Here is a 24293-nt window from a genome sequence, read left to right as displayed (position 1 = left end):
TTGAATTCCAGACATTATTTATTTTGCTTCTTTACAAGAGAGGGTGGTGTTTAAAATCATTAAGTATATAAAATAACCATTTATTAGAGTTCCTCAACACCAAGTGACTCTGTATTCTCACAAGATATTATGCTTCCCATACTCACACCACTCAGGCATGAACAGGTGCACTGACACAAAACATCTTTAAGAGCAGGCAGGAGGAAGGACATGAAATAAAAGTGCTGGTAATATTAACCATATTATTTTATTCACAAATACCCTCATTCAGGGCAATTTACAATACATGTCCTTGTACAAAAAATACAGTAAGAATCATATCCATACAAGCTGACAAAATGGAATGAAACATATAGAATATATCACAGGTAGTAATAATAATTTAGTTGGCACAATCATTTCCATTCAAACATAAATATGTAAAATATAAAATATAAATGTGTGAAACACACAAACTAAAGAAATCAAAACTAAACAAAACTTAATAATTTTAGAGAATTCAATGGCAAGATCACTGAATAAAATTATTCAGATACTAGGAATTGTAATTACAGCAACTATACTTTTGAGTTTAACAAAAGCAATATAATAAAAATAAAAAAATTGCTAAATTATTCAATGATCCCAAGGCAAAGCCTAGACAGGAGAGACTGGAGGGGGGCAGAGGTGTAGTGTTAATATTTCTAAGTGCATGGTTCCACCACAGGGATTAAGGGGAAAACAATGAACACAGGAAGCAAGAGACCGTGGAAGGAGAATGAATATAAGGAGACAAGAGGAACTGCAGAACACAGGAGAAAAAATAAAAAGTAGGATAAAAGACCATGTGTTTCGGATCTGAGCATAGAAAGGGTGAACAGAAGAGGGGTGTACTCATTTGTCACTGGTGTGAGTGCCATACCAACCTTAGGCACAGCCCTCAGCCTCTGGTTTCCAACTACACAAATCTGATTGGTGGCGTTTTAGCTGACCTGCAACTGGATTTTATGAACCATAACTGTAACTTTTAACCATAAGCCAGTTTGCAAGCAAACCAAGACTTTATGCTAAGTCAATAAGCCATCACATGTAAACCATAAGCTATAACCATAAGCCCATTCTCTCTATGCAATCTTAAACCACAGCATCAGTTTTCTCTATTACATAACCTCCTCCAGGATTATTGATAACCTTGTTTTACATCCCGGGAAATTCTCAGTTTCACACTGTGATGGGGCTTCTTTTCCCCAGGCGACCGATCATGAGGAGTGGTCCCAGACTACCACCTCAATGCCTTCTGAGGGTTAACCCACTGCAGGATTCCCCAACACCCAACCAGCAGACTTACGCTCAAGGGACCACTCACAGCTATCTAGTGACGTACGGCAGAATTATGCCATGTAGGAGCAGTCTCCCTTCCATATTCAGACAACAACCCAAATCTCCCCCAGGATGGCCAACATCCCCTTCTGGACCCAAACCCTGTCTCTCCCTCATTCTTAAGGCATTGTTCAACCTTAACCTTAAATAATTTTCGCCAGCAGTAGCTCAACTTGTCCTTTCTGTCCATGGACGCTAAATATAACCCATCCTTGTTCCCCTAACACAGCAGCAATCATGTCTGTTACTACTTTACTGAAACAAAGCCAGGCCACACCCCACTGGGTGAGCTCATTACAGGCCTGTCTGTACATGATCTGTGAATCACTCCCATAGTTCAATCCACTCAGTTCTCTTCTTTTTCTATTCTTTCTTTTCTTGCTTGCCCTTCACAGCTAGCTCATAACCTCTGAAGTGTGTTCTCTCTCGCATCCAGCCAGTCTATGTCCAGCACACCCTGTCAGAGAGCCAGGAACAGACAGGTAACACCCTCCACTCTTTAAGCCCCACTTTGGTCTCCTCCAAGCTGCTGTCTTTTTACCACCTTTGTTCCTCACACACTCACGAGTTTGTGCAGCCCACAGCCGATCCCTTGTCCAGACCTACCGCATCACAGGTGATTGCAGCCAACAGCTGTGTAGACATTGGTGTCTATCCATGTGGATAGCTACATATTACTGGTGGTGGAGGGGAGTCTTATCCCTCAAGAGAGCCACCCATGCTTCGCCCTTCAAATTAGCCTTAGCATACACATCACCTATCCCATCTAACCTTCACAACCGAGAGACTGCTGATAACCACAAAGCAACCAGGAGCACAAACTGTCTAATCATGATGTCAAACCTTCACAAACCTAAAACCCTTTCCCAGGCACTACAACTAATAAAACCACAGCTGTCCTGTTACAAGGGGTTGTGTGAAAGTGAGGCAGAGGGGATGATAAGCATCAAATACTAAGACTAAATATATAACATGCAGTACATATTGAAATGAAATGGGGATACATTCATAATGAGGAAGGATAAATAGTGGTTTCTCCATTGCACTGTTAAGCCTATTGTTCTTGTGAATTACCGTGCATCTTCTGTCCTCTGGTAAAGATTCACAATTTTGGCATCATGCAGTTTTTTCCATGTTCTGATTTCCAAATCATAGTCATGATTGAGGTAAAAAATAACTTCAGTTTTTTTCTTGTCAAAGTAGTAATTGGGATACTTTGCATGGTCTGCTGTGATGAACCCATAGGCATCCACCTGAAAGTGAGACAGATTGCAATCAGAAACTGTACTGTACTGTGTTCATGATCGTCTGAGACAATTCTTTTAATATAAATACAAAATGTATGGCCTTTGTTCCTTGTCTGCTGTGATAATAATTAAGGTAATTTAATCAATGATCTAGAGTCTAATATATTTAGTAAACACGTTTGCAGATTATTTCTAAAACAGGAGGACAACAGTGCAGAAGTGTAAATATCAAGTGCAAGTTACTCACAACATCACAGGTGTGAAGTGCCAAAATCATGGTGAATGCCCCATTGGTTGGCCGGTAGATCTGCCAGTCTTCAGTGTTAAGTTGGCTGGCCCTGAGGAACCTGGATAGCAATAAACAGAATGATGTGACATTTCATTTGTGTTTTATGATCCTTTTCGGTATATTCATTGGGGTGTTATCAGAGAATGTATATTTTACATCCTGTGGTGTCTCCGGGGGAATAGTTTATGTAAACGAAGGTCGTACTTACACCACACTTTACTGTCCTCCGATCCGTGGCGTTTCTTCCAACAACTGTCTTCCTAATACAGTCCGTAATCCGTTCCCTTAGTCCTGATTCGTTCCGAGTTCCAAAAGTTCGTAATAAAGACAATCCGCGATGTATCCTAAACCAGTGTCCGTAATCCAAAATCATAAACCTTTCTCCTTGCAGTCGTTCGTTAGCCCGATCCTTGACATCCACCTCTTTCCACTATTTTCCTCCAAAACGCATTCACCTTACCGGCTGCCGCGCTGTTCACTGCCTCCGGGCCACTTATATCCCGGTTCCTGATGCGTCTCAGCTGTGTCTCGTTGTCTCTTAAGGTAGACCCTTTCCATCTACTGGTCAGCTGATTCTTTTTGTCCGCCATCTCGCTAAGGTCCATCTCTAGCATTTTCAGCGTTTCGTTTCGGAAGTACCTGTTAGAGATGACCCTTCCCCGTGTCCTCTTACATTCCCTCCCCCTGAGATCAGCCCCGACCCCGGGCGATCTAGAAAAAAACAAACAGTGCATTCGGGAGAGGGCGTCTACATTTCCTTGTTTCCTTCCGGGTCTATAGACCGTCTGAAATTGAAATCTTTGCAGACTAAGACCCCACCGCGTAATTCTATCGTTTTTATCCATATTTTGTAACATCCATGTTAATGGCGCATGATCTGTGTATAATATAAATTGTCTTCCCAATAAATAATACTTCAAATAGTCTAGGGCCCATTTGATTGCTAGACATTCTTTCTCTATCGTGGAATAGTGTTTTTCGGCCGGATTCAACTTACGGCTGATATATAGAATAGGATGCTCCAGTCCTTCAATCTCCTGCGACAGAATGGCTCCAATCCCAGTGTCTGAAGCATCAGTTTGTACCATGAAAGGCTTACTGAAGTCTGGTACCTGTAAGACGGGTTGAGAAGTGAGAGCTGCTTTTAAGTCTTGGAAAGCCCTCTCTTCCACGTCGGTCCATTTTATTTTCTCCGGACAGCTCATCTTCGTCAGATCGTGTAGAGGGGCGGCCATGGCTGCAAACCCTGGGATGAAACGCCGATAGTAACTTGCCAGTCCCACAAACGTTCGAATTTGCTTCTTGGTAGGGTTTGATGCTGGTTTGGGCCAGTTCTTGATTAATTGTACTTTCTGATCTTGGGGCATGATCAATCCTCTCCCGATCGTATAACCCAGGTAATTGGCTTCCCTAGCCCCCAGACAACATTTATTTGGGTTAGCCGTTAATCCTGCTGCTCGCAACGCTCCAGTCACTGCTTCCAGGTGATATAGATGTTGTTCCCAGGTCATGCTATGGATTACAACGTCATCCAAGTAGGCGGCTGCAAAATCCCGATACGGTCTCAGAATTCGGTCCATCAATCTTTGGAATGTTGCGGGAGTGCCATGCAAACCGAAGGGCAGGACCCTATACTGATATAGTCCTTCAGGTGTGGCAAAAGCGGTTTTGGCTTTATCTTCTTTGGCCAGCGGCACTTGCCAATATCCCTTTGTAAGATCAAGGGTGCTGATGTATCGAGCGTTACCTAATCGCTCGATTAGTTCATCTATACGGGGCATGGGGTATGCATCAAACCGCGAGATCTCATTTAACCTTTTGAAATTGTTGCAAAATCGGATCGTTCCATCCGGCTTGGGGATCAGAACTATCGGGCTAGCCCACTCACTATGGGATTCCTCGATTATTCCCATCTTCAGCATTTTACCCACCTCTTCTTTAATCAGTTTCCTTTTGGCTTCTGGTACTCGATACAGGGGTAGCCTTACCTTTTTCCCCGGTTCCGTGACGATCTTATGTTGTATAAGGTGGGTTCGACCAGGTGTCAGGGAAAAAACATCTTTGTTTTGGGACAGGAATTCTTGTAGTTCCTGTTTTTGTGCCGGAGCCAGGTCTCCCACGGCTACCGCACCTGTTTCTTCTTCCAGAGGGTCTGGGGAAAAGTGGGTGAGCAGAACTTCGGAGCCATGCCATTTTTTCAGCAAATTGACGTGGTAGATTTGATGCTGCCGTCTTCTGTCATGTTGCTTGACCTTATAGTTGACTGGCCCCACCTTTTCCACCACTTCATAAGGTCCCTGCCAGGATGCCAAGAATTTACACTCTGGGGTTGGAACTAGCACCAGTACTCTGTCCCCAATCTGAAATTCTCTCGCAACTGCTCCCCTATTATAAATTTGTTGTTGTTGAGCCTGGGCTTTCTCCAGGTTTTCTTTCACTAAGGGAACAATAACATTTATTCTTTCTCTCATCTGTTCCACATGCTCAATGATAGTTTGTAGAGGGGAAGGTTGATGTTCCCACGATTCTTTGACCACGTCCAATAGGCCCCGTGGTTTCCGAGAGTATAATAATTCAAAGGGGGAAAATCCAGTCGAAGCCTGCGGTACTTCTCGAACCGCAAACATGAGATACGGGAGCAGCTGATCCCAATTTTTGCCATCCTTTTGCATCGTCTTCCTAAGCATGCTTTTCAGGGTCTTATTAAAACGTTCTACTAGACCATCGGTTTGAGGGTGATAAACAGAGGTTCGGATCTGCTGTATACCCAGCAGCTTACATAAGTCTCGCATGACTTTCGACATAAAAGGTGTTCCTTGATCAGTTAGGATCTCTTTAGGAATTCCGACTCGAGCAAACAGTTGTACTAGCTCCCTAGCTATGTTTTTGGCGGTGGCAGCTCTCAACGGAATGGCTTCGGGGTACCTGGTAGCATAGTCTACTATTACTAGAATATATTGGTGACCCTTGGTGGTTCTGATCAGGGGCCCCACCAAATCCATCCCAATCCGTTCGAAGGGGGTTTCAATAATTGGGAGGGGAATCAAAGGGTTCCTATAATAAGGTTGTGGCGCACTTTTCTGACACTCGGGGCATTCCCGACAGTACTTCTCGATGGCCTTATAGATCCCTGGCCAAAAGAACCTAGAGAGGAGTCTCTCGGATGTCTTCTTTACCCCCAGGTGCCCACCCAGGAGGTGGCTATGGGCCAAGTTGAGGAGTTTCATCTGGTAAGGCCGGGGAATAAGGAGTTGTTCCACTTCTTCCTGTCCCTTCTGCTGCACTTGATAAAGGAGATTATTCTTCGTCATAAAATATGGGTAACTCACTGTGTTAGGATCAGTACACCACTCCCCATCAATTTTCCTGACATGTCCCCACGCATGTCTCAAGTTCCCATCTTCTAGTTGGGCCGTCCCAAACTTACCCCGACGTTCTGGGGGTACCCAGTTTGGTAGTTCCATATTTCCAAACTCAACTCCAAGTTCAGTTCCGCTTTCTTGTGGGTCCGTCTCATCAGGGTCGTCGGCAGGGGCGTCACCACTGTCTTCCGGCCAGGGGATTGGTCTTGGCCTAGCTGATTGGATCGTGTTCCAAATCTGGAGGAAATGGGGACAGTCTCGTCCCAGTATGACAGGGTATGGCAACTGCTCAACCACTCCTACCGTTGAGCGGTAGGTCCCCTGTTCTGTAGAGATGCTCAATTCGACCGTCGGATAGTCTTTGGTGTCCCCGTGAATGCAAGTAATAGGTATTCCCTTTGTTCTTGGAATCTCTAGTCCTCCCGGAAGTATTGTAGGGGTCACCAGGGTCACCGCACTGCCAGAGTCCAATAAGGCCTCGATGGGTTCTCCCTCTATCTTGATGTTCGTAAGATGGGGATCCTCGCGGGTCGGGATCCCCGCTGTAAGGTAGTTGCATAGGGCTTCATCTCTGGGGTCTACCTGCATGGGTTCGGGCAGGCCAGGGCAATAGCTGGCTAAATGCCCTTCTTCCTGACAATTAAAACATCGCCGGGTTTCTTCCCATGGCCGGGGCCTTGAGTCAGACTTCCCCCGAAGGGTTTTTTTTAACTGTATAGGTTCCCGATAGTCACTATACTTTATTGGCCGGTACTTTAGTTCGGTTTCCAGACTCTTGGGGCTTCTTCTCTCCTCCCTCCGAAAGTCCCCTTTTCTCTCCCTAATCAGGGCCTCTGTGGCATGGTGTCTGTCCACCCAGTCCACGGCTTGATCTAGGGTCTGGGGATCCCCTTCACTTACTTTTCTTTTCAGGTGCACAGGCAGACTCCTCACGAAATGATCCAACACCACCCTTTCTACCACCTGTCCTGGGTTTAATTCTTCTGGCTGGAGCCATTTCTTTGCCAGATGTACCAGGTCAAACATCTGAGACCTCGTAGGCTTGTTCATCTGGTAGCTCCAATTGTGGAACCGGACTGCTCGTATCGCCATGGTTACCCCTAGTCTTGCCAATATTTCATTTTTCAGAGTCTCATAATTCTCTGCATCTTCTTCTTTTAAATCATAATATGCCTTTTGGGCTTCTCCAATTAAATAAGGGGCTACTCTCCCAGCCCATTGCTCTTTGGGCCATGCATTTCGAGCTGCAGTTCTTTCAAAAGTGGTTAAATACGCTTCCACATCATCAAGCTCAGTCATCTTTTCTAGCGTAATTTGTTCTTCCTGAGCGGTGCCTCTCCCCGCTACCGGGGCCTGCCGGATTTCTTCCCTTAACCTGCACAACTCTGCGCGTATTAATTTTTGCTCCTCTATAATTCGTTCGTTGGTTTCTTTTTGGATTTGGTTCGCCTCCAGTTGCGCTTCGTTAGCTTCTCGTTGTCCTTGCAATGCCTGGAATTGGGCGAGGGTGGCCTGGGACAACTGCTGTATTAATTCTTCCATAGCGTTTCTTCACACGCGCAAAGCGGAACCCGCACACACACAAAAAAAAAAACTTGCTCTCTTCGATTCTCAAACCCGAGCGGGAGCTGCCCGCATCCTCCACCAATTGTGGTGTCTCCGGGGGAATAGTTTATGTAAACGAAGGTCGTACTTACACCACACTTTACTGTCCTCCGATCCGTGGCGTTTCTTCCAACAACTGTCTTCCTAATACAGTCCGTAATCCGTTCCCTTAGTCCTGATTCATTCCGAGTTCCAAAAGTTCGTAATAAAGACAATCCGCGATGTATCCTAAACCAGTGTCCGTAATCCAAAATCATAAACCTTTCTCCTTGCAGTCGTTCCTTAGCCCGATCCTTAACATCCACCTCTTTCCACTATTTTCCTCCAAAACGCATTCACCTTACCGGCTGCCGCGCTGTTCACTGCCTCCGGGCCACTTATATCCCGGTTCCTGATGCGTCTCAGCTGTGTCTCGTTGTCTCTTAAGGTAGACCCTTTCCATCTACTGGTCAGCTGATTCTTTTTGTCCGCCATCTCGCTAAGGTCCATCTCTAGCATTTTCAGCGTTTCGTTTCGGAAGTACCTGTTAGAGATGACCCTTCCCCGTGTCCTCTTACAATCCATATAATATAAATGGAAATGAACGCAATTATATATTTTCTGTCACAGATAGGAAGGAAAATCCATTCTACAAACTCCATTCTTAAAACATTATATAAAATATCACTATGTATATATTCATATCGCACACCTGTTCCAATTGAAACACAAAGTTTAATATAAAAGGAACATATGTGAGAATGCTCTTTGTTGATTACAGCTCAGCATTCAATATCATAGTTCCCTTAAAGCTTGTCATCAAGCTCCAGGACCTGGGACTGAACACCTCCCTCTGTAATTGGATCCTGGACATCTTGACGGAACATCCGCAGGTGATGAGGGTGGGCACCAACATACCCTCTACCCTAACTCTAAACACTGGAGCCCCCCGAGGCTGTGTGCTTAGCCCTGTCCTCTACTCCTTATTTACCCATGGTTGTGTCGCCAGGCATAACTCAAACTCCATCATTACGTTTGCGGATGATACAACAGTCATCGGCCTGATCTCAGATGGTGAAGAGTCTGCGTACAGGGAGGAGGTTGAAACCCTGGCAGCATGGTGCCAGGAGAACAACCTCTCTCTGAACATCAGTAAGACTAAGGAGATGATTGTGGACTATAGGAAACACCAGGGAGGAGATCACACACCTATCTATATCAATGGGACTACAGGTGAGGTCAGCAGTTTTAAGTTCCTGGGAGTTAACATCTCAGAGGACTTAACCTGGACCCACCACACCAACACCGTGGTCAAAACAGCACGGCAGCGCTAATTCTTTCTCCGTAGGCAAAAGACATTTGGCATGCCATCACATATCCAGGGCAATTTCTACAGGTGCACTATTGAGAACATCCTGACTGGTTGCATCACTGCCTGGTATGGGAATTGCTCTGTCCGGGATCGCAAAGTACTGCAGAGGGTGGTGAAGTCAGCGCAGCTCATTACCGGCTGTGAGCTGCCAAACATCCAGGATATCTACTCAGCCAGATGTCTTAAGAAGGCCAGGTCTATTCTCAAGGACCCCAGTCATCCCAGTCACAAACTGTTTTCTCTCCTACCGTCTGGTAAACGGTACCGAAGCATTCGGTCAAAATCCAACAGACTACGGAACAGCTTCTACCTCCAGGCAATAAGACTGCTAAATAGCCAACCTGGAGCTCCTTCAGCAAATCACCTGTAATGGCTACATGGACACACAGTTTTCATTGTATTCAGCATACTGCACTACTTGTATATATTGCATACACCGTGGACACATAGCAACTGTATTCATATTGAGTTTTATTCAATTTCTATTACATTATTATCTATTATTATGTAACCTTAATTTTGTGATTTTTGTGATTCTGTGAACTCGCAGAAAAGACATTTCATTCCCAGCAACTACTGCTGCACACTGTATTGTTGTGCATTTGATAAATAAACTTTGATTTGATTTGATTTGAAGTCTACTTTTATCACTACAAACTAATGTATACATACAGTTACTGTATGTGTAATGAGGCATTAATATTCTGAAACAGCAGAATGGGACATGCATTTATTGAGTCCAGCAGATAATGACACAGTTTTATAAATTACGGATTTTCAAAAACAAATATCCACCTACTTTCCATAGACAACTGAAAGAAGGCAAAACAAATAAGGACAAAATAAGTATTTTGGCCATATTAGTAATAGCATATTACTATTATTAGTGATATATTATTAGTGATTAGTGGTGGTATCATATCAATAATGTACAATAATACAAAAAAGATCAATAATGATCAATTCATGCTTGTGAGGAGTGAATTTAAGATTTGTGCTACTAATCTCATCAGACAGGTAAAAAGGCTAAATATTTAACAAGTAAGCTCATCTGTACACAACCTAAAATGGTTATTCATTCTGTAGAATTTACAATGACAGACTTTGATCAGCCACAGCACAAAAGGGATACATTTGTTCAAGAAAGAGCTCAAAGATGAGACAGACAGTACTGAAAGCTGGGTTCCAATCAGAGAAGCTGAATCTCCCTCTGAAACATACAATGATCTGCAGGAATGGTGACTGAGGTACCTGGATATTAAACTTTGTAAAGGACCAATGAAGTCAACCCAAAAAGCATCTCCTTGTGTAAGAGTTCCCTTTGTGTAACACAACCCTGTTACACAATCATGTCAGACTTTGGTATGATTTGGAGGTCTGACCACATCTGCTAAAATGCTGCAGATGCAGAATATAAAGGTGACCTGGTGAAAAACTAATTGGTTAGAAACAGGAAAGGATAAGGATCGTAAGATTCCAAGTGTGTTAAAATTGAGTCCCTAGCCTGCTGTGGTAACACTCCCTTTTCAGATGATTGGTCTTTTCATTAACTTTTTTTGTGAACTTTGTGCCATGAGATGTAGGCTCTCTGAGTTCAGACATACACTACATTTATGCTAGGGAGTTTTCGGTACACGGAGAAAATGCCAGGATGAGGAAAAGGCCGAAATAAGAGTCTTCGGTAAAACTGGAGGTCTGTGGGTCATTAAACCGAGTGCACCATGTCCTCTCTCGTGTTCTTACCTGTTCCGGACGTATCGGAGGAAATCAGGGTGAAGCACAAAGAATCTTCTTGGATCAAACTGTCCACTATAAAGCTTCCAGGGCCTGGAAAACCAAGACACAGATGATAGCGCTTGTAGTATGTGTGTTTGTTGCAATAATGCAAATATTACTCAGTGTAGCCCTTGAGGTTACTCAGTTCCCAACCTCTCAAGGCTTTGGTTTAATGGACTTGAACATCAGGGCAGAACATGTTTACATATTTCATTGCAGAGCCTGCAATCCCAGGCTCTCTACAGAAAAACTTTGCTGCTTCACATACTATACTGTATATCATACTGTACATTGCACTGAAAAACCCTCCGTCACGCACACAAGCTAACCCATGGGTGTGCTTACTGTTCCTTCCTGTTTAGCTGGTTCTGTTTTGTACTGCAGGTCATTAATTTGTTCCTTAGGTCCACGTCTTGAATTCTTGTAATTTATTAAGCTGACATGATTTTCAGTTAAATCGACATTGAATGACTCTCATTCTGCAACCCATCCACTTTAACAGCAAAATCTTGCTGCCTTTTCTTACTCAGTAAATATCTTTTTTTTTTATTTATGCCTTGTCCTTCCTGCCTTTTCTTTCCCTAATTTATCCTTTAACTTAATCACACGGACTGTAGACTTGAATGTTTATTTTAGCATTGAGGATACAAAAACACAACTCAATTTTAATGAGTAATAATGTCAGAGTGGTTTGTAAATTCTTGTCCTACCTGAATCCCTTATAAGGTCCAGTGGCAACAGTGGAGTTCTTCAACAGGCCTGTGAGCCACTGAAAATCACGCATGCCTTCCGGGATCATGACGTATCTGATGCCCTTGAAGAAGGAAGGGAACTGTCAATATGCGATACGCCAACATAAATGATAATCTAAAGGATGCTAGTTTCCAAAAGACGTGGAGCTGTGGACTCAGCTTAATTCTTAAGAAAAGACAAAAGGGTTCTAAACATTATCAAAGCATATTGGAGCATCATCCAATGCCTTCACTAATGCAGTTAATTTAGTTAAAATCAAGTTCATGTTTTCTTATCATTGAGATCCACAGGAAATAATTGTAATATTTATAACAAGGTTTTAATTGTCTATGTTTTCAGAAGATGTGGTCTTTGTATTATCTCAATTCCAGACCTGGGGTGGTATCTGCATGGAGTTTGTATGTTCTCCCAGCGTTCACATGGGATTCCTCGCCCACTCCAAAGACATAATGTAAGTTAACTGGCTTCTGGGGAAACTGGCCCTTGTGTGAGTGTGTATGTGTTTGTGTCTGTGTGTCCTGCGATGAACTGGTGTCCCATCCAGGTTGTATCCTGACTTGTGCCCATTGCCAGCTGGGATAAGCTCCAGCTCCCCTGATACCCTCAATTGGATGAGGCATTTGATGAAAATTGATGGAAGGACGTTTTGTGTTTTCAGTAAGCCACAGATCATGTAGCAATATACAATTATTATTAATGATACTTTTAGTTAACATAATGCCTTTGTCTTTCACAGGAGCAAATACTCATTCGAACGATTTGTGGCAGGAAAGCAATTAGCCGTTTCACGTTTGTCGACTTTTTACTATCTAAAAGACGGCAGATGAAGAGAAGCTGTGAAATGTTATTCCAAAAAATGTCTACTATTGAAACTACATGGAAAATAATTCTAAGATGAATAGGAGAAATGTTCAAGTATATGTGTAAACGCTTAGTATCAAACAGTAGTACCATTCCACCCTGACTAAATCCGAACTCGTTTTCAACCGTTTACTACTGTGTGAGAGGCAACAGTTTAAGAGCTACTGCTCTAAAACAAAATAAATAACTACTAACCTACTGCTTTAACGTGGTATCAAACAATATATACTAGACGTTGCAATATATTGTAACGCTTACGGCCGACAAGCAGTGTGTGTAAGAGCCGGCGTACCAGAGCAGGTGACGTCACCGCCCTTCCCTGTGATAGTAGGACCACAGCTACTGGGCTGTGGAGAGATCTCTCTTTAGCTCACGGGGCTAGGTCGCTGCAGAGAGACGCGGAAGTCCCGGGTTTCAGTCGGGATGGGGCCGACCAGATGCGGGAAGGGCGCCCGCCTGAGCCCCCGTTGCGTTACAATATACTGTATGTTATAGCTAATGAAGTATAATGTAACACAACTGCAGCAGCGCTGTTGGACGTTTTGATCTGAGACTTTCAGCGCTGGTTTGCGCTGTTTCAGCGAGCGTCTTTCGATTTTGCCCTGAATCTGAAAATAAAAGCACATCTAAATCAAGCGACTGGACTGCAGAGCCTAAACAACACATGACCAACGCTCTGTTACAGAGTAACTTGTCGTAACTTGCCTCATCATGAGGGATGCCGTTTGCGCCGAAGAAGTATTCTGCAGTAGTCAAGGCGTGGGCACTGTGGACGTAGACCGACGTTTTGCGTCCCACGTCCTCTTCGTAGCCTTTGGTAACGGCAAGGTTCATTCTGCAGAAAAATCTCTTTGTCATTAAATCATTATATAAAATTATTAATTTAATATCTATTATTAATTAGCAACTATGGTATGTCATTAAAACCTCCATGCGGGAGTTGCTAGTTGCCAATGGCTACTAAAAAATTATATCGGAGCCTATTTACTAATCAGACGACTTAATTGCCAACAATTCATATATTCCTTTTTAATTAAGTCATTTCTGTTCATGTAGTGAACTGAAGTAGTGTAAATGTAAAAAGTTAGTGTACTCGCAATTAAACATTTTCTAAAACTAACGTCACCTGTAAAGAAATCTGATTTTCTGAACTGAGCTTTATAACGGAGAAACCTAACCAGCGCGTTCTCTTCCTGGAGTTATCGTGGAGTTTATTTCATTCTTTCTGTGATTTGTAACTGCTTTTCTTTGTTCTTCTTTATTGTTCATCTTTACTGAAAATGTAACAAAATTCCAAAAACAATTTTAAACATTATGCGAATAATCCAGTAAATGTGTACACATAGATCTCGAGAGGGAATTGTACATGAGAAAAACAAAGACAAACACTGTAGTATTTCTCCAGAATAAACAGTGAAACAATATCCAAAAGAAGTACGTTTTGGTTTGTAGTTTGGAACTACAGACAAGAGGTTTTTTTAAAGAAAAGGAAGGCATTTTTTTACACAAAAAAAGGATGAGCTAAATGACCCTATTTGTAGCTTTTCATACAGTTTTGTACTACGTTTCCTAGTTTAAATGTCCATGACTGTACAAGCATAACATTATTTACATTTATGCTTTTTTCCTATTTCTTCTTCCTGATGTTAGATTTTAATTTTTGAAATCCATGGAACTGCATTGGTCTAAAATGATCTTCATATATGTTTCTAGATCTAGTATTGCTTTTTTACATCTTTTCTAGACTAAAAAAAAACAATACACTTTTCATATGTAGCAAAAGACAGAGCCTGTATAGGATGCAAAAAATTAACATAGGAAATTCTGACTCTAAATGCATCCAAAAACCCACATTCAACTCAAATAATCCTAGACATGGATTTACATGGATTTAATCCTAGACAAGATTTATATTATTATGTTCCCAATTTTCAGTCACACATATTTTGTTTTAAACTTTAAACATTTAAACAGTTTTGTAACAAAAATACAGAGGATTTTTTTTATTTGAATCCTTGCATAACGAAAAGACCTTGGTTTATTAGGAGAATGAATATAATACTATCTGCCACCTGTCTGTGCAAGAGATTGTATGCATGTTTTCTCCTCACGAAGACCCGTCCACAAACAATTTAGTAAAACAGTGAAAACTAAAGACTCTGTATATAATATGCTGTTGCACTGAAACAAAAAGGACAGAAGTCAGAGCTTACTGCCTCAATGTAATGCAAGCTTCCAGTCTACCCCCACCCCAACACCACCATCCAACAATTTAAATAGTTATACTGTAGAAAGAGACAATATATATATAAACTATAGGAAAGACAAATTGTGTGTAAAATGTTGTTTTAATGTTGATTTGAATTTGAAAGAGGTGCACATTAGGTGGCACAGTGGTTAGCATTGCTGCCATGCTCTGGGGCCCTGGGTTCAGTTCCAGTCCTGGGGTGCTATCTGTGTGGAGTCTGCATGTTCTCCCTGCATTTGTGTGGGTTTTCTCTGGGTGCTCCAGTTTCCTCCCACTGTCCAGAGACATACTGGCAGGCTAATTGGCTTCTGGGAAAACTGGCTCTGGTGTGAGTGTGTGCATGTTTGTGTCTGTGTGTGCCCTGCAATGGACTTGCATTCCTGTCCAGAGTGTACCCTGCTTTGTGCCTTTTGCTCGCTGGGATAGGCACCAGCTCCCCAGCGACCTTGTATTGGATAAAGCCGTTGGAAAATGGATGGGTGGAGTGTTTTAGTTCTGGCTTTAGCTCTAAAAGGCCTCTTTTGTGTTCAGTGTTGAGGCCTCTCAACACTGACAATATTCTGTTGAAGGATCGCTCATCACACGGAACATCTTACCGAAATACGTAGTCATGGTCATCAATTTCTTTGCCCTTCCGGGAACCGTTCAAAATCCCTCCACTTGCAACAACGGCACAGCGGATACATCCCTCTTTGTCAGTTTTGGGAACAGGCAGAAGCTGATAGTTTTGGAGTTTTGGGATCAGTTGCACAGCCTCCCGAAGTACTGCAGGGAGCATCAAAGAATGACATTTTCCTGAATAAGCACTGACGTGAGTAGTTGGCAAAACATCAAAAAGAACACATGACAGAACCATCCAAGCACACCTAAAAAGAAAAGAATTAAACTGCCAAATTTGGTCTGGAGTGTCCTCCTGGCACGGGCTGTGTATGTTTACTCACCAGTGTAGTTAGCATCCATATAGCCAAAGGGGTTATTGAAATGTATCAGCCGGTTCCATTCCTTTATGCTGAAGTGCTCCTTGTGCATGAAGATTTGAATGTTGGGAATGAAAGCCTTCTTAAATTTAGGATCTTTAGAGAACATGACAGACTCTGGGCAGGTCTGAAACACAATAAGAACAGTGATTTTTTCAAACCCTAGTTTTCTTCACTGAGCTCCCAAGCAAAGTCAGCCCAGTTATAAAACAGGACTTAGGATCCCTGAATCGTTTAATTAATGTCACTTAACATTTTGCACAATATTTACACCACACACCCCCTACATAACCTGCAGAACGCTGGCTTTCCCCCTAAATTCCCTGCTATTTAAAGATTTGGTTCACGTTTTCAACTGATGAAAATTATTAAAGATGATCCCATTCCCCACCACTACACACACTCACTGCCTATGGACTTCAAAATACTTGACACAACTTTTGATATTGTAAAAAAGAAACATTACAAGTTTTTTTTTAAATACATGTAGAAAATGAGAATGTTACCTCATAATTATCACTATCCATTTCATTCTTTTTTTCACAGATTCAAACCAAACAAACCCAGAGATGAAGAATTCGGCATATATCCAAAGGAATTTATAGAAAGAGTGTTTTACAAACTTCTTTCTATAAAACTAGAATTGAAGTTATAAAAGAAAAGAATGCAGATGTGCTCAAATGTGTAAAAGACATTGAGAAGTATGTAAAGAGCATGAATGTTATCATTACAGATCTGCTCTATTCATATCAGAAAGTAAAACATAGTTAGCGCTAGTGCCGGAATCTATTCCAGAATACAATGTATTTTGCATAAAACCTGCAGCAATATCATACCCCTGATTACTCAAGCAAATTAATTTAGGCTGCTAGACAGAATCGCTCAGCTCTGTGTTGACGGTTATAGAGCTGGTGAGCGAAATGGCGTTATGAATGCTTTGCGGGACGCTGTGGAATTTTTACCTGGTGTGGGAATAATAGCTACATCAAGCTCATTTTCTGTGCCAACATATAAAGGCTGAGCTCTGGAGTGTTTAGAGCTTTATTTCTATAAGTACTTTGTAACCTGTGTGGGTTTAGGAATTGTGTAATCTGTCTCTGAAATGTTACAAATAAAATAAAACAGATTTTATTTCTCTTGTCCTGAGAGCGTTCTTTACCTCTACACCCCATTGTGTGTTTTGAAATGGATCCATACCCTGTGCATGAATGGTTTCAATTTAATTAAATTCAGTTAAAAATTCCATTCAAATTTTGAATGCAGTCTCTTCCCTACATATCACGCCTCATTTTAGAGTACACACCACTTCATACGTTTTCCTAAACTGTCTGATACTCCTCACTGGTGCCTGAGACGCTGAAGGTGAGATTCAAAACTTCTAGGCTTTCGGACACCTTTATTTTTCCCAACCACACTTGGTTTTCCCGAACTGCTTTGTCTTTTGTGTTTGAAACACTTCTCTGGTGCTTAAGACGGTGGAGGTGAGATTCAAACCTGTGAGCTATTCTGACCCTTTGCCCACTCAAACTAGGTTTCCCCCCTGAGCTGCTTGTGCTCAGGCCCTGCATGTCGCTGGAGCTCCCTGACTCCTTACGCCTGCTTTAGGGACATCTCCAGCCCTGGTGACCTTCAGGCTCACACCTCAAAGACCATTTTCAAATGCACACGAGTACCAAAGGACGTCGGCCTATGACATGGGGCAGGCCCAGGGGAAATAGCCCCTAGAAAAGGGGGGCATTGCCACCTGTTAAAATGTTTGACGATGAGTGTATCTACCCACTCCTAGCAGGTGCTCACCTTTAATCTGCTGAGCATCAACCAATCTCTGCACATCATGGGAAGGAATCAACAGTTTGCGTACATGCAATTGTTAGGAATTACACTAAATAGTCATGAAATGCTCAGTTGTTGCATTTTCTTTTGTTGTACCATTGTACTCATCATCCTGTCCTCACTGTCTGTCCCTTTCCTTCTAGCTGCCTGACTATAGTGCATGTCTTGTGGGATATTCTATCACTGTGTGTATTCTAAGTGATTACTACTGGTTGTGCTCTGTGGTGGATAAGTACAATATGGAGTCTGAGGAAATAGCTCAGTTGAAACATATCCCAGGGTATGAATAACAGTTGAAACATAATTCAGAGGTTTATTAAATACAAAATCTCAAGACTGTGAAAGTTACATTTGACTCACAATGGCTAAACATAAAATGGGTGCCTGAAAAAAATTCTATTTTGAGAGAAAGAGTCTACTTGACTCCCAAAGTTGCAGGCTGTTTCAAGACACATAGGAAGCAAGTTTCTTACCGTCTGTCTGTGATGGGGATCGTGGAGATACACATTGTCATAATCCGAGTGGGGCATGAATTTAAAATCATCTCTCTTCAGTGGCGGCAAAATGAGTGTATCGTCCACAAACAAAAATCGCGACCATATATCACCTTTGCTGAAGGTATAGGAAACAATTATGATGTGTTTTTATTGTATTGTCATTAATCCATTAAATATAACTTAATGACATAATGTTAGTTAAAAAGTAAATATACAGTACTATACATACATGTATATATACACTACATTTTCTTAATAACATCCCTGTGTGTTTTTCCTTCTAGCTTATTGTGAAAAAGTGCCCTCAAAGTACAAGGTTCAAATTTCACTTGAATTCATACTTGCAATGTCAACTCCATAAAGGAGCATCACTTTGAATCACAACATCAAGTTTTCAAGATAAATCACGATCAGATAAAAACTCTGTGCACATAACTGGTTATTTTCCTTTGTTTTAGTTTCCTGTCATCAGAGCCATGATTTACACATTAAACAAGGCTTTGCTGTCCACATGTCGTATCCACTTCAGTATCCCCTGGGAATCTGTATCCTCATAGTCACCCCCTCGGTAAAGCGCACGCTCTCCACCAACCTTTCCAGGATAATGAATGATATAGGCATCTCCTCTTCCTGCGTGCACGGATAGGATATGGGTCATTACAATATGAATAAAAAGGAGCCCGTTGTTTGTGTGTGTTTTATATCGCTTTATTTAATGCGAACCGTACTTTTTACTCAAGACAGAGGAACACGAAAGAAAGCATACAAAGGTAATGTGCATCTTTTGTCCTGTGTGTTACAGTACATACAGTATACATCATTTTATACAGTATGGGCCTGATGAGAAAAATCATGAGATAATTGCTCAGGAGTGGGATACAGATTTCCAGGGAATACTGAATTTGATACGACACCGACAACTGCAATCATTGTTTAAGGAGTTTACTGACAAACTATCTAAAGGCATTTTGTTGCCGAGGTTGCCTGGTTGTGCGACAATTTTCTGGCAGGTGCAAGTTTTATTTTAATATTCCGGACACCCCCCCTTAAAAGTTTATCTTGCATATTTAATTTTTACAATATGATTTAAAACTCAGCCTCGCGAAATAAAATCCATACTGAATTACCACCTTTTGGTACGGTTCTCGCACTTTTTGATTGACATTTTTTTTACCAAAGAAGCGCTTTCTTCAAAATATAGAACTACATAAATAGAAAATGTTACAAACGCTGTCTTTTAGCCCAACTAGCCAGTAGGTAGGAGGTAAATTAATTGTTTCAAGCATCTTATCCACACTGTGAGACCAAGATATACCTTTACACTCGGAAGCGCATTTCTCTCTAAACTGACTCCAGATTAAAATCGTACACAATATTCTAAATGAGATTTTACCAGACCTCTGACATTGTCTCTGTATTGCTTCCCCGCATTGTCCAAAAGATGACAGAGATTTATCAAAGTAAACACTTATCTCTTTGAGAATCAAACCGTCGTTTGAGTTAAATCTCATTTGTACGTGTACGGTGAAATACAAAACCAGATATTTTATATGGGGTGCTCTGCACGCTACCAGCAATAGAAAAGCATATGGTTATAATAATACCCAAAGCCATAAATTGTGGAAACGATAAATTCAGAGCTCAGGTACACCAGTGTCATTGTATAAGGCTTTAGCCAACAGTATATACTCATGTTGAACAATAACCAGTTTCAGACAAGACCTCTCGCAGATAGCTCATCTTTGGCAGGGAACCGAACTGGGAATGTTATAGGTGAGTTGTTCCTAATTTTTTTCTTTAATTTCTAATCGGGGGGACAGATTTTCTGAACCACTCCTTCAGTTCCCACTTGTTAACCACTTTCTCCTTAAGAAGCTCCACTGTTATTCACTTCTATTCCTTTAAGAAACAGGTGTTTAAAACTTACCGAATGTCGTAAATCTTCTTAACATCGAAAACGAAGCCATAGAGGATCAAACATATCAAAGACATAATCAGTGTTAAAAAGAAAGCTTTCCGAACCGTCGTTTTCATTACGTACTGGCACATAAGCTCAAACACTTGCACACAGGCTAAACAGCGAGGTCTAAATAAACCTACAGCTCCCTTCTGGGCTATGATCAGAATGGAACTACGGACAACAACAGAAACTGTAGCCAGTGCGAATATTACCTCGTCAGTTATGCCTCCTGTCGCATACATTCAGGTCTCAATTCACCTGAGTTTGAAAGCACCGCCCTCTCTTGTGAAAATACCTGGAGTAATTTTAAACACGAGATACTTTTACGTAAAATACAAAAGTTTTACCTTTTAGGGACAAAATCACTTTTTTATATAAATTGAGATGTAACCAACATGAATTTGTATTACAGCTGTGTAATAACAGACAAAATCCACAGGAATTTACATAATTTAATTTAATTATTTAATTAAATATTCAATGTGCTTTACTTCCCTATAATTACTGGATTTAAGAATAACAATATGAACATGTCGATTATCATAATTATGTCACGGAGCCAATGGTCGCTTATGTTGTATGTCATGAAGAAATTTCGATAACACTTTATTTTAAAAAGTTATTTTAACGGTATCATCCCACGTTTTAAACTGGAAGAGATTTGCCCATCTGATTACATTGTTGCTCTGCATTTCCACTGCCAGCCCATAGTTTCTGTTCCGTTTCGTTTTGTTTGCACGGGACTTGTATTGGTGCTGCTCATTTTATTTGTTCCTTATTGTGTCTGCACGATTCCTTCTTAGTTTTGCACCAGGTATTATTATATTCTAATCCTTCTTTCTAAGAACTACGTCATGCAAGTAACTATCCAGTATTAATGAGCAATAAACTTTTATCCTGTATAAAATTCTTTCATTCCTTCATTAAAAAGATTTGCGACCAAATTTCGAGACAGGAAACATTATTTTACGACTTGTGGTCTGGAGCACTTCCAAGCAGCAGGTGGAAAACGGAATATGCCCTTGACAGGCTGCCAGTCCATCGTTGACTACACACAATCACAGACACAAACACAAACGTGCAACGTTTCCTGCAAATTAACCTTCCAGTATGTCTCTAGACTGTGGGAGGAAGCTCATGCAAACACTGGGAGAACATACAAACTCCACACAGATGGCACCCCAGGAATAGAACCCAGGGCCTAGCTTAGAGAGGTTTTGAAATGAGCTAGTAGTAGTAGTAGAACTATTTCTACTACTACCCCACTTCCTCCTCCTACTACTACTATTATTAATAATAATTAAAATTCCTTATACTTACACTCAAAGCGCTTTACAGGTAATGAGGACTCTCCTCCCCCACCAATGTGTAGCCCCTACCTAGATGATGCGACGGCAGCCATAGTGCACCAGTACTCTCACACACCAGCTCTCAGTGGAGAGGAGAACAGAGTGATGAAGCTGGTTCATAGATGGGCATTATTAGGAGGCCATGATTGGTAAAGGCCAGCGGGAAATTTGGCCAGGCCGCTGGGGTAACACCCCTACTTCTTTTGAGAAACACTCTGGGATTTTTAATGACCACAGAGAGGATTTTTAATGACTCCCTGTCACTATACTGGGGCATTAGGGCCCACACAGAGTGCAGGGTTAGCACCCCCTACTGGCCCCACTAACATGGACATTAAATGGAATGTAGTGGACAGGTCCTTCTGTAGAGCACAGTAAAACCATACTCTAAATCCAGTCTTTTTCCAGGACCTTTTGTGAAATATTAGCTATTTTGATTTAATCATCTCAAACTTTCACATTGTTTACCATTTACTGCATTCTTAACAACTCTTTTGCTGTTATAAGACTAAAAAAACCTTTTTTCTTGCTTTGTGCCTTTCTTCTGCTTTGTGTGGTAGAACTCCGATTAGTCTGTATTTCTGGGACTAAGGGAACAGAACTTTGGCTTAAGAAGGAAATTATAAATGGTCTGTGGAGACCTGCCTCCTATGGGATACTACTGCCCGGCAACCAGTTTGTCTCGGTTAAATCCTGTTCAGAAGTTTGGTAACAGCATGTACAGAGAGGCTGACCTGGAAAAACATATAATTCATTCTTCTTCAGGGTAGTGTACAGTGACACTAACATGTTTGTATGCTTGAACAGACAAAGCCATATTTAAGAGCTAACAAAATCTATAGTCCATTGTTTTAAGAAAAACATTGTATTTATCTAATACTATACGTTAGAAATCTCAGCATATCTAATGTAAATTGTGCAATTACTTGAACCTTAAGGTTACTGCACTTTCCTCTAGTTTAGAGCACGAATCTGGTAGACCCAGTTTTATTTGTGCTGACCAGTGTGAAAGGGCAAACAAGTTCGGAGGGGATGGCGTGAATGGTATTTAAATGAATGACGTAATGGAAAAAAAAAACACCTGAGATACTGTTGTGGGAAATTCTTCATCAGAGGAGCATTACACAGTCTTTTGCAGATTCAGTTTTATTGAGCTCAACAAGTCCGACAACGCGCGCTGGGTCTGCTCCACAGAACAGACAAACTGCAAGGGTTTCCCAGCTCTTATATGCAGTCAGAAGAAAGTTTGTTTCACAATCTGAGTGCTTGTCCTGTTCTTTGATATGTAATTATTGCTTGTCCTACGCTGTCTTGCTCTATGTTCTGTCCTTTGATATGCAGCAGACATTGGTCTGCTTTATCCTGTTTGTGGGTGTTGTTCCTGTCTTTTATTATGTAGCGTAAAGCCACTGGGGCTGCTAAAGCAAGTCAGCTTTATGGCACCTTAGTGTAACTTTTGTTTGAGGCTAAATTAACAGACCCCATCAACACCTCTCACAATGTGCTTAAGTGGTGATACTTTGATGCTGGATAAGTGAGATATATACATATCCCACTTCAGATACCATCATGCATAAATGACAGTTATGGGAGCTGTTATTAAGTGCAATATTTTGGGGCTCATGAACCTATCTTACAGATACAGATAGGAAGATGATATAGCTATTGATGATACAGTACATGGTGATATGATAATGATAAATGATGATAGAGCTGCTGTCACATGTTGAGTGAAGTAGCATACACCAGGAATGTTACACACAACCGTTCATACAGAGTTATACATTTTACTGCATAGTTCATACATTTGATTTGACGGGGGTGCCTGCATTGAGCTGAGACAAGGCTTTGAGATTTTGAGGAGATCGGTGTGCCTGTATTGAGGTGAGACAAGGTGTTGAGACCTCGAGGAGATCGGGATGCCTGCACAGAGGTGAGACAAGGCATTCAAATCTCAAGGAGATGGGGACCTTTGTTGAGGCTCCAAACAAAGCATCAACACTTAGAGGAGATCTCTCCTATATGGTCTTCTGTATCCCACATTTACATGGGATACCCTAGTCTACAGGAAGAGAATGAATACTCATTGCCCCTGGAGAGGGGCAATCAACTGTTCTCTACAGAATATGGAAAGCAGTAATAATAATAATAATAATTGCTTACACTTATATAGCGCTTTTCTGGACACTCCACTCAAAGCGCTTTACAGGTAATGGGGACTCCCCTCCACCACCACCAATGTGCAGCATCCACCTGGATGATGCGACGGCAGCCATAGTGCGCCAGAACGCTCACCACACATCAGCTATCAGTGGGGAGGAGAGCAGAGTAATGTAGCCAATTCATAGAGGGGGATTATTAGGAGGCCATGATTAGTAAGGGCCAATTGGAAATTTGGCCAGGACACCGGGGTACACCCCTACTCTTTTCGAGAAGCGCCCTGGGATTTTTAATGACCACAGAGAGTCAGGACCTCGGTTTTACGTCTCATCCGAAGGACGGCGCCTGTTTACAGTATAGTGTCCCCATCACTATACTGGGGCATTAGGACCCACATGGACCACAGGGTGAGCGCCCCCTGCTGGCCCCACTAACACCTCTTCCAGCAGCAACCTTAGTCTTTCCCAGGAGGTCTCCCATCCAGGTACTGACCAGGCTCACACCTGCTTAGCTTCAGTGGGTTGCCAGTTGTGAGTTGCAGGGTGATATGCCTACCAAAAATAATTATAATAATTCAGTAAGTATTAATACTCAATTTATGCAGTGATATCCAGTTTAGTGGAAATTTGAAATATGGCTTTGTTTGAATTTGCTCTATTATGTATG

At 41.7% G+C, this 24293-nt stretch overlaps 1 protein-coding gene across 1 annotated transcript; it reads right to left on the bottom strand.

Moving 5' to 3' along the window:
* Positions 1-228: 228 nt before the first annotated feature.
* LOC148652567 (alpha-N-acetylgalactosaminide alpha-2,6-sialyltransferase 1-like) lies at positions 229-20353 on the bottom strand. Its single transcript, XM_088599470.1, has 9 exons — positions 20086-20353; positions 18135-18273; positions 15793-15955; positions 15448-15616; positions 13309-13438; positions 11700-11803; positions 10957-11040; positions 2854-2953; positions 229-2612 (listed from the first exon to the last, which is right to left on the bottom strand). The coding sequence occupies exons 1-9, from the start codon at positions 20205-20207 to the stop codon at positions 2430-2432; spliced, it is 1194 nt and encodes a 397-aa protein (XP_088455596.1). The 5' UTR covers positions 20208-20353; the 3' UTR covers positions 229-2429.
* Between the last annotated feature and the right edge of the window lie 3940 nt (positions 20354-24293).

This window comes from Lepisosteus platostomus, chromosome 11, assembly GCF_059453375.1.
Source record: "Lepisosteus platostomus isolate fLepPlt1 chromosome 11, fLepPlt1.hap1, whole genome shotgun sequence".
In the NCBI taxonomy this organism is placed as follows: Eukaryota; Metazoa; Chordata; class Actinopteri; order Semionotiformes; family Lepisosteidae; genus Lepisosteus; species Lepisosteus platostomus.
This window is presented reverse-complemented; position numbering and strand designations above follow the sequence as displayed.

What these genes read in the sequence shown, in the direction of transcription:
- LOC148652567 (XM_088599470.1), bottom strand. Translation starts at nt 20,207, where the DNA reads ATGTGCCAGTACGTAATGAAAACGACGGTTCGGAAAGCTTTCTTTTTA. An exon ending in GACCATGACTACGTATTTCG is followed by an intron (nt 13,439 to 15,447) that starts GTAAGATGTTCC and finishes ATTTTTCTGCAG; the next exon opens with AATGAACCTTGCCGTTACCA. An exon ending in GGACCTTATAAGGGATTCAG is followed by an intron (nt 11,041 to 11,699) that starts GTAGGACAAGAA and finishes TTGGTTTTCCAG; the next exon opens with GCCCTGGAAGCTTTATAGTG.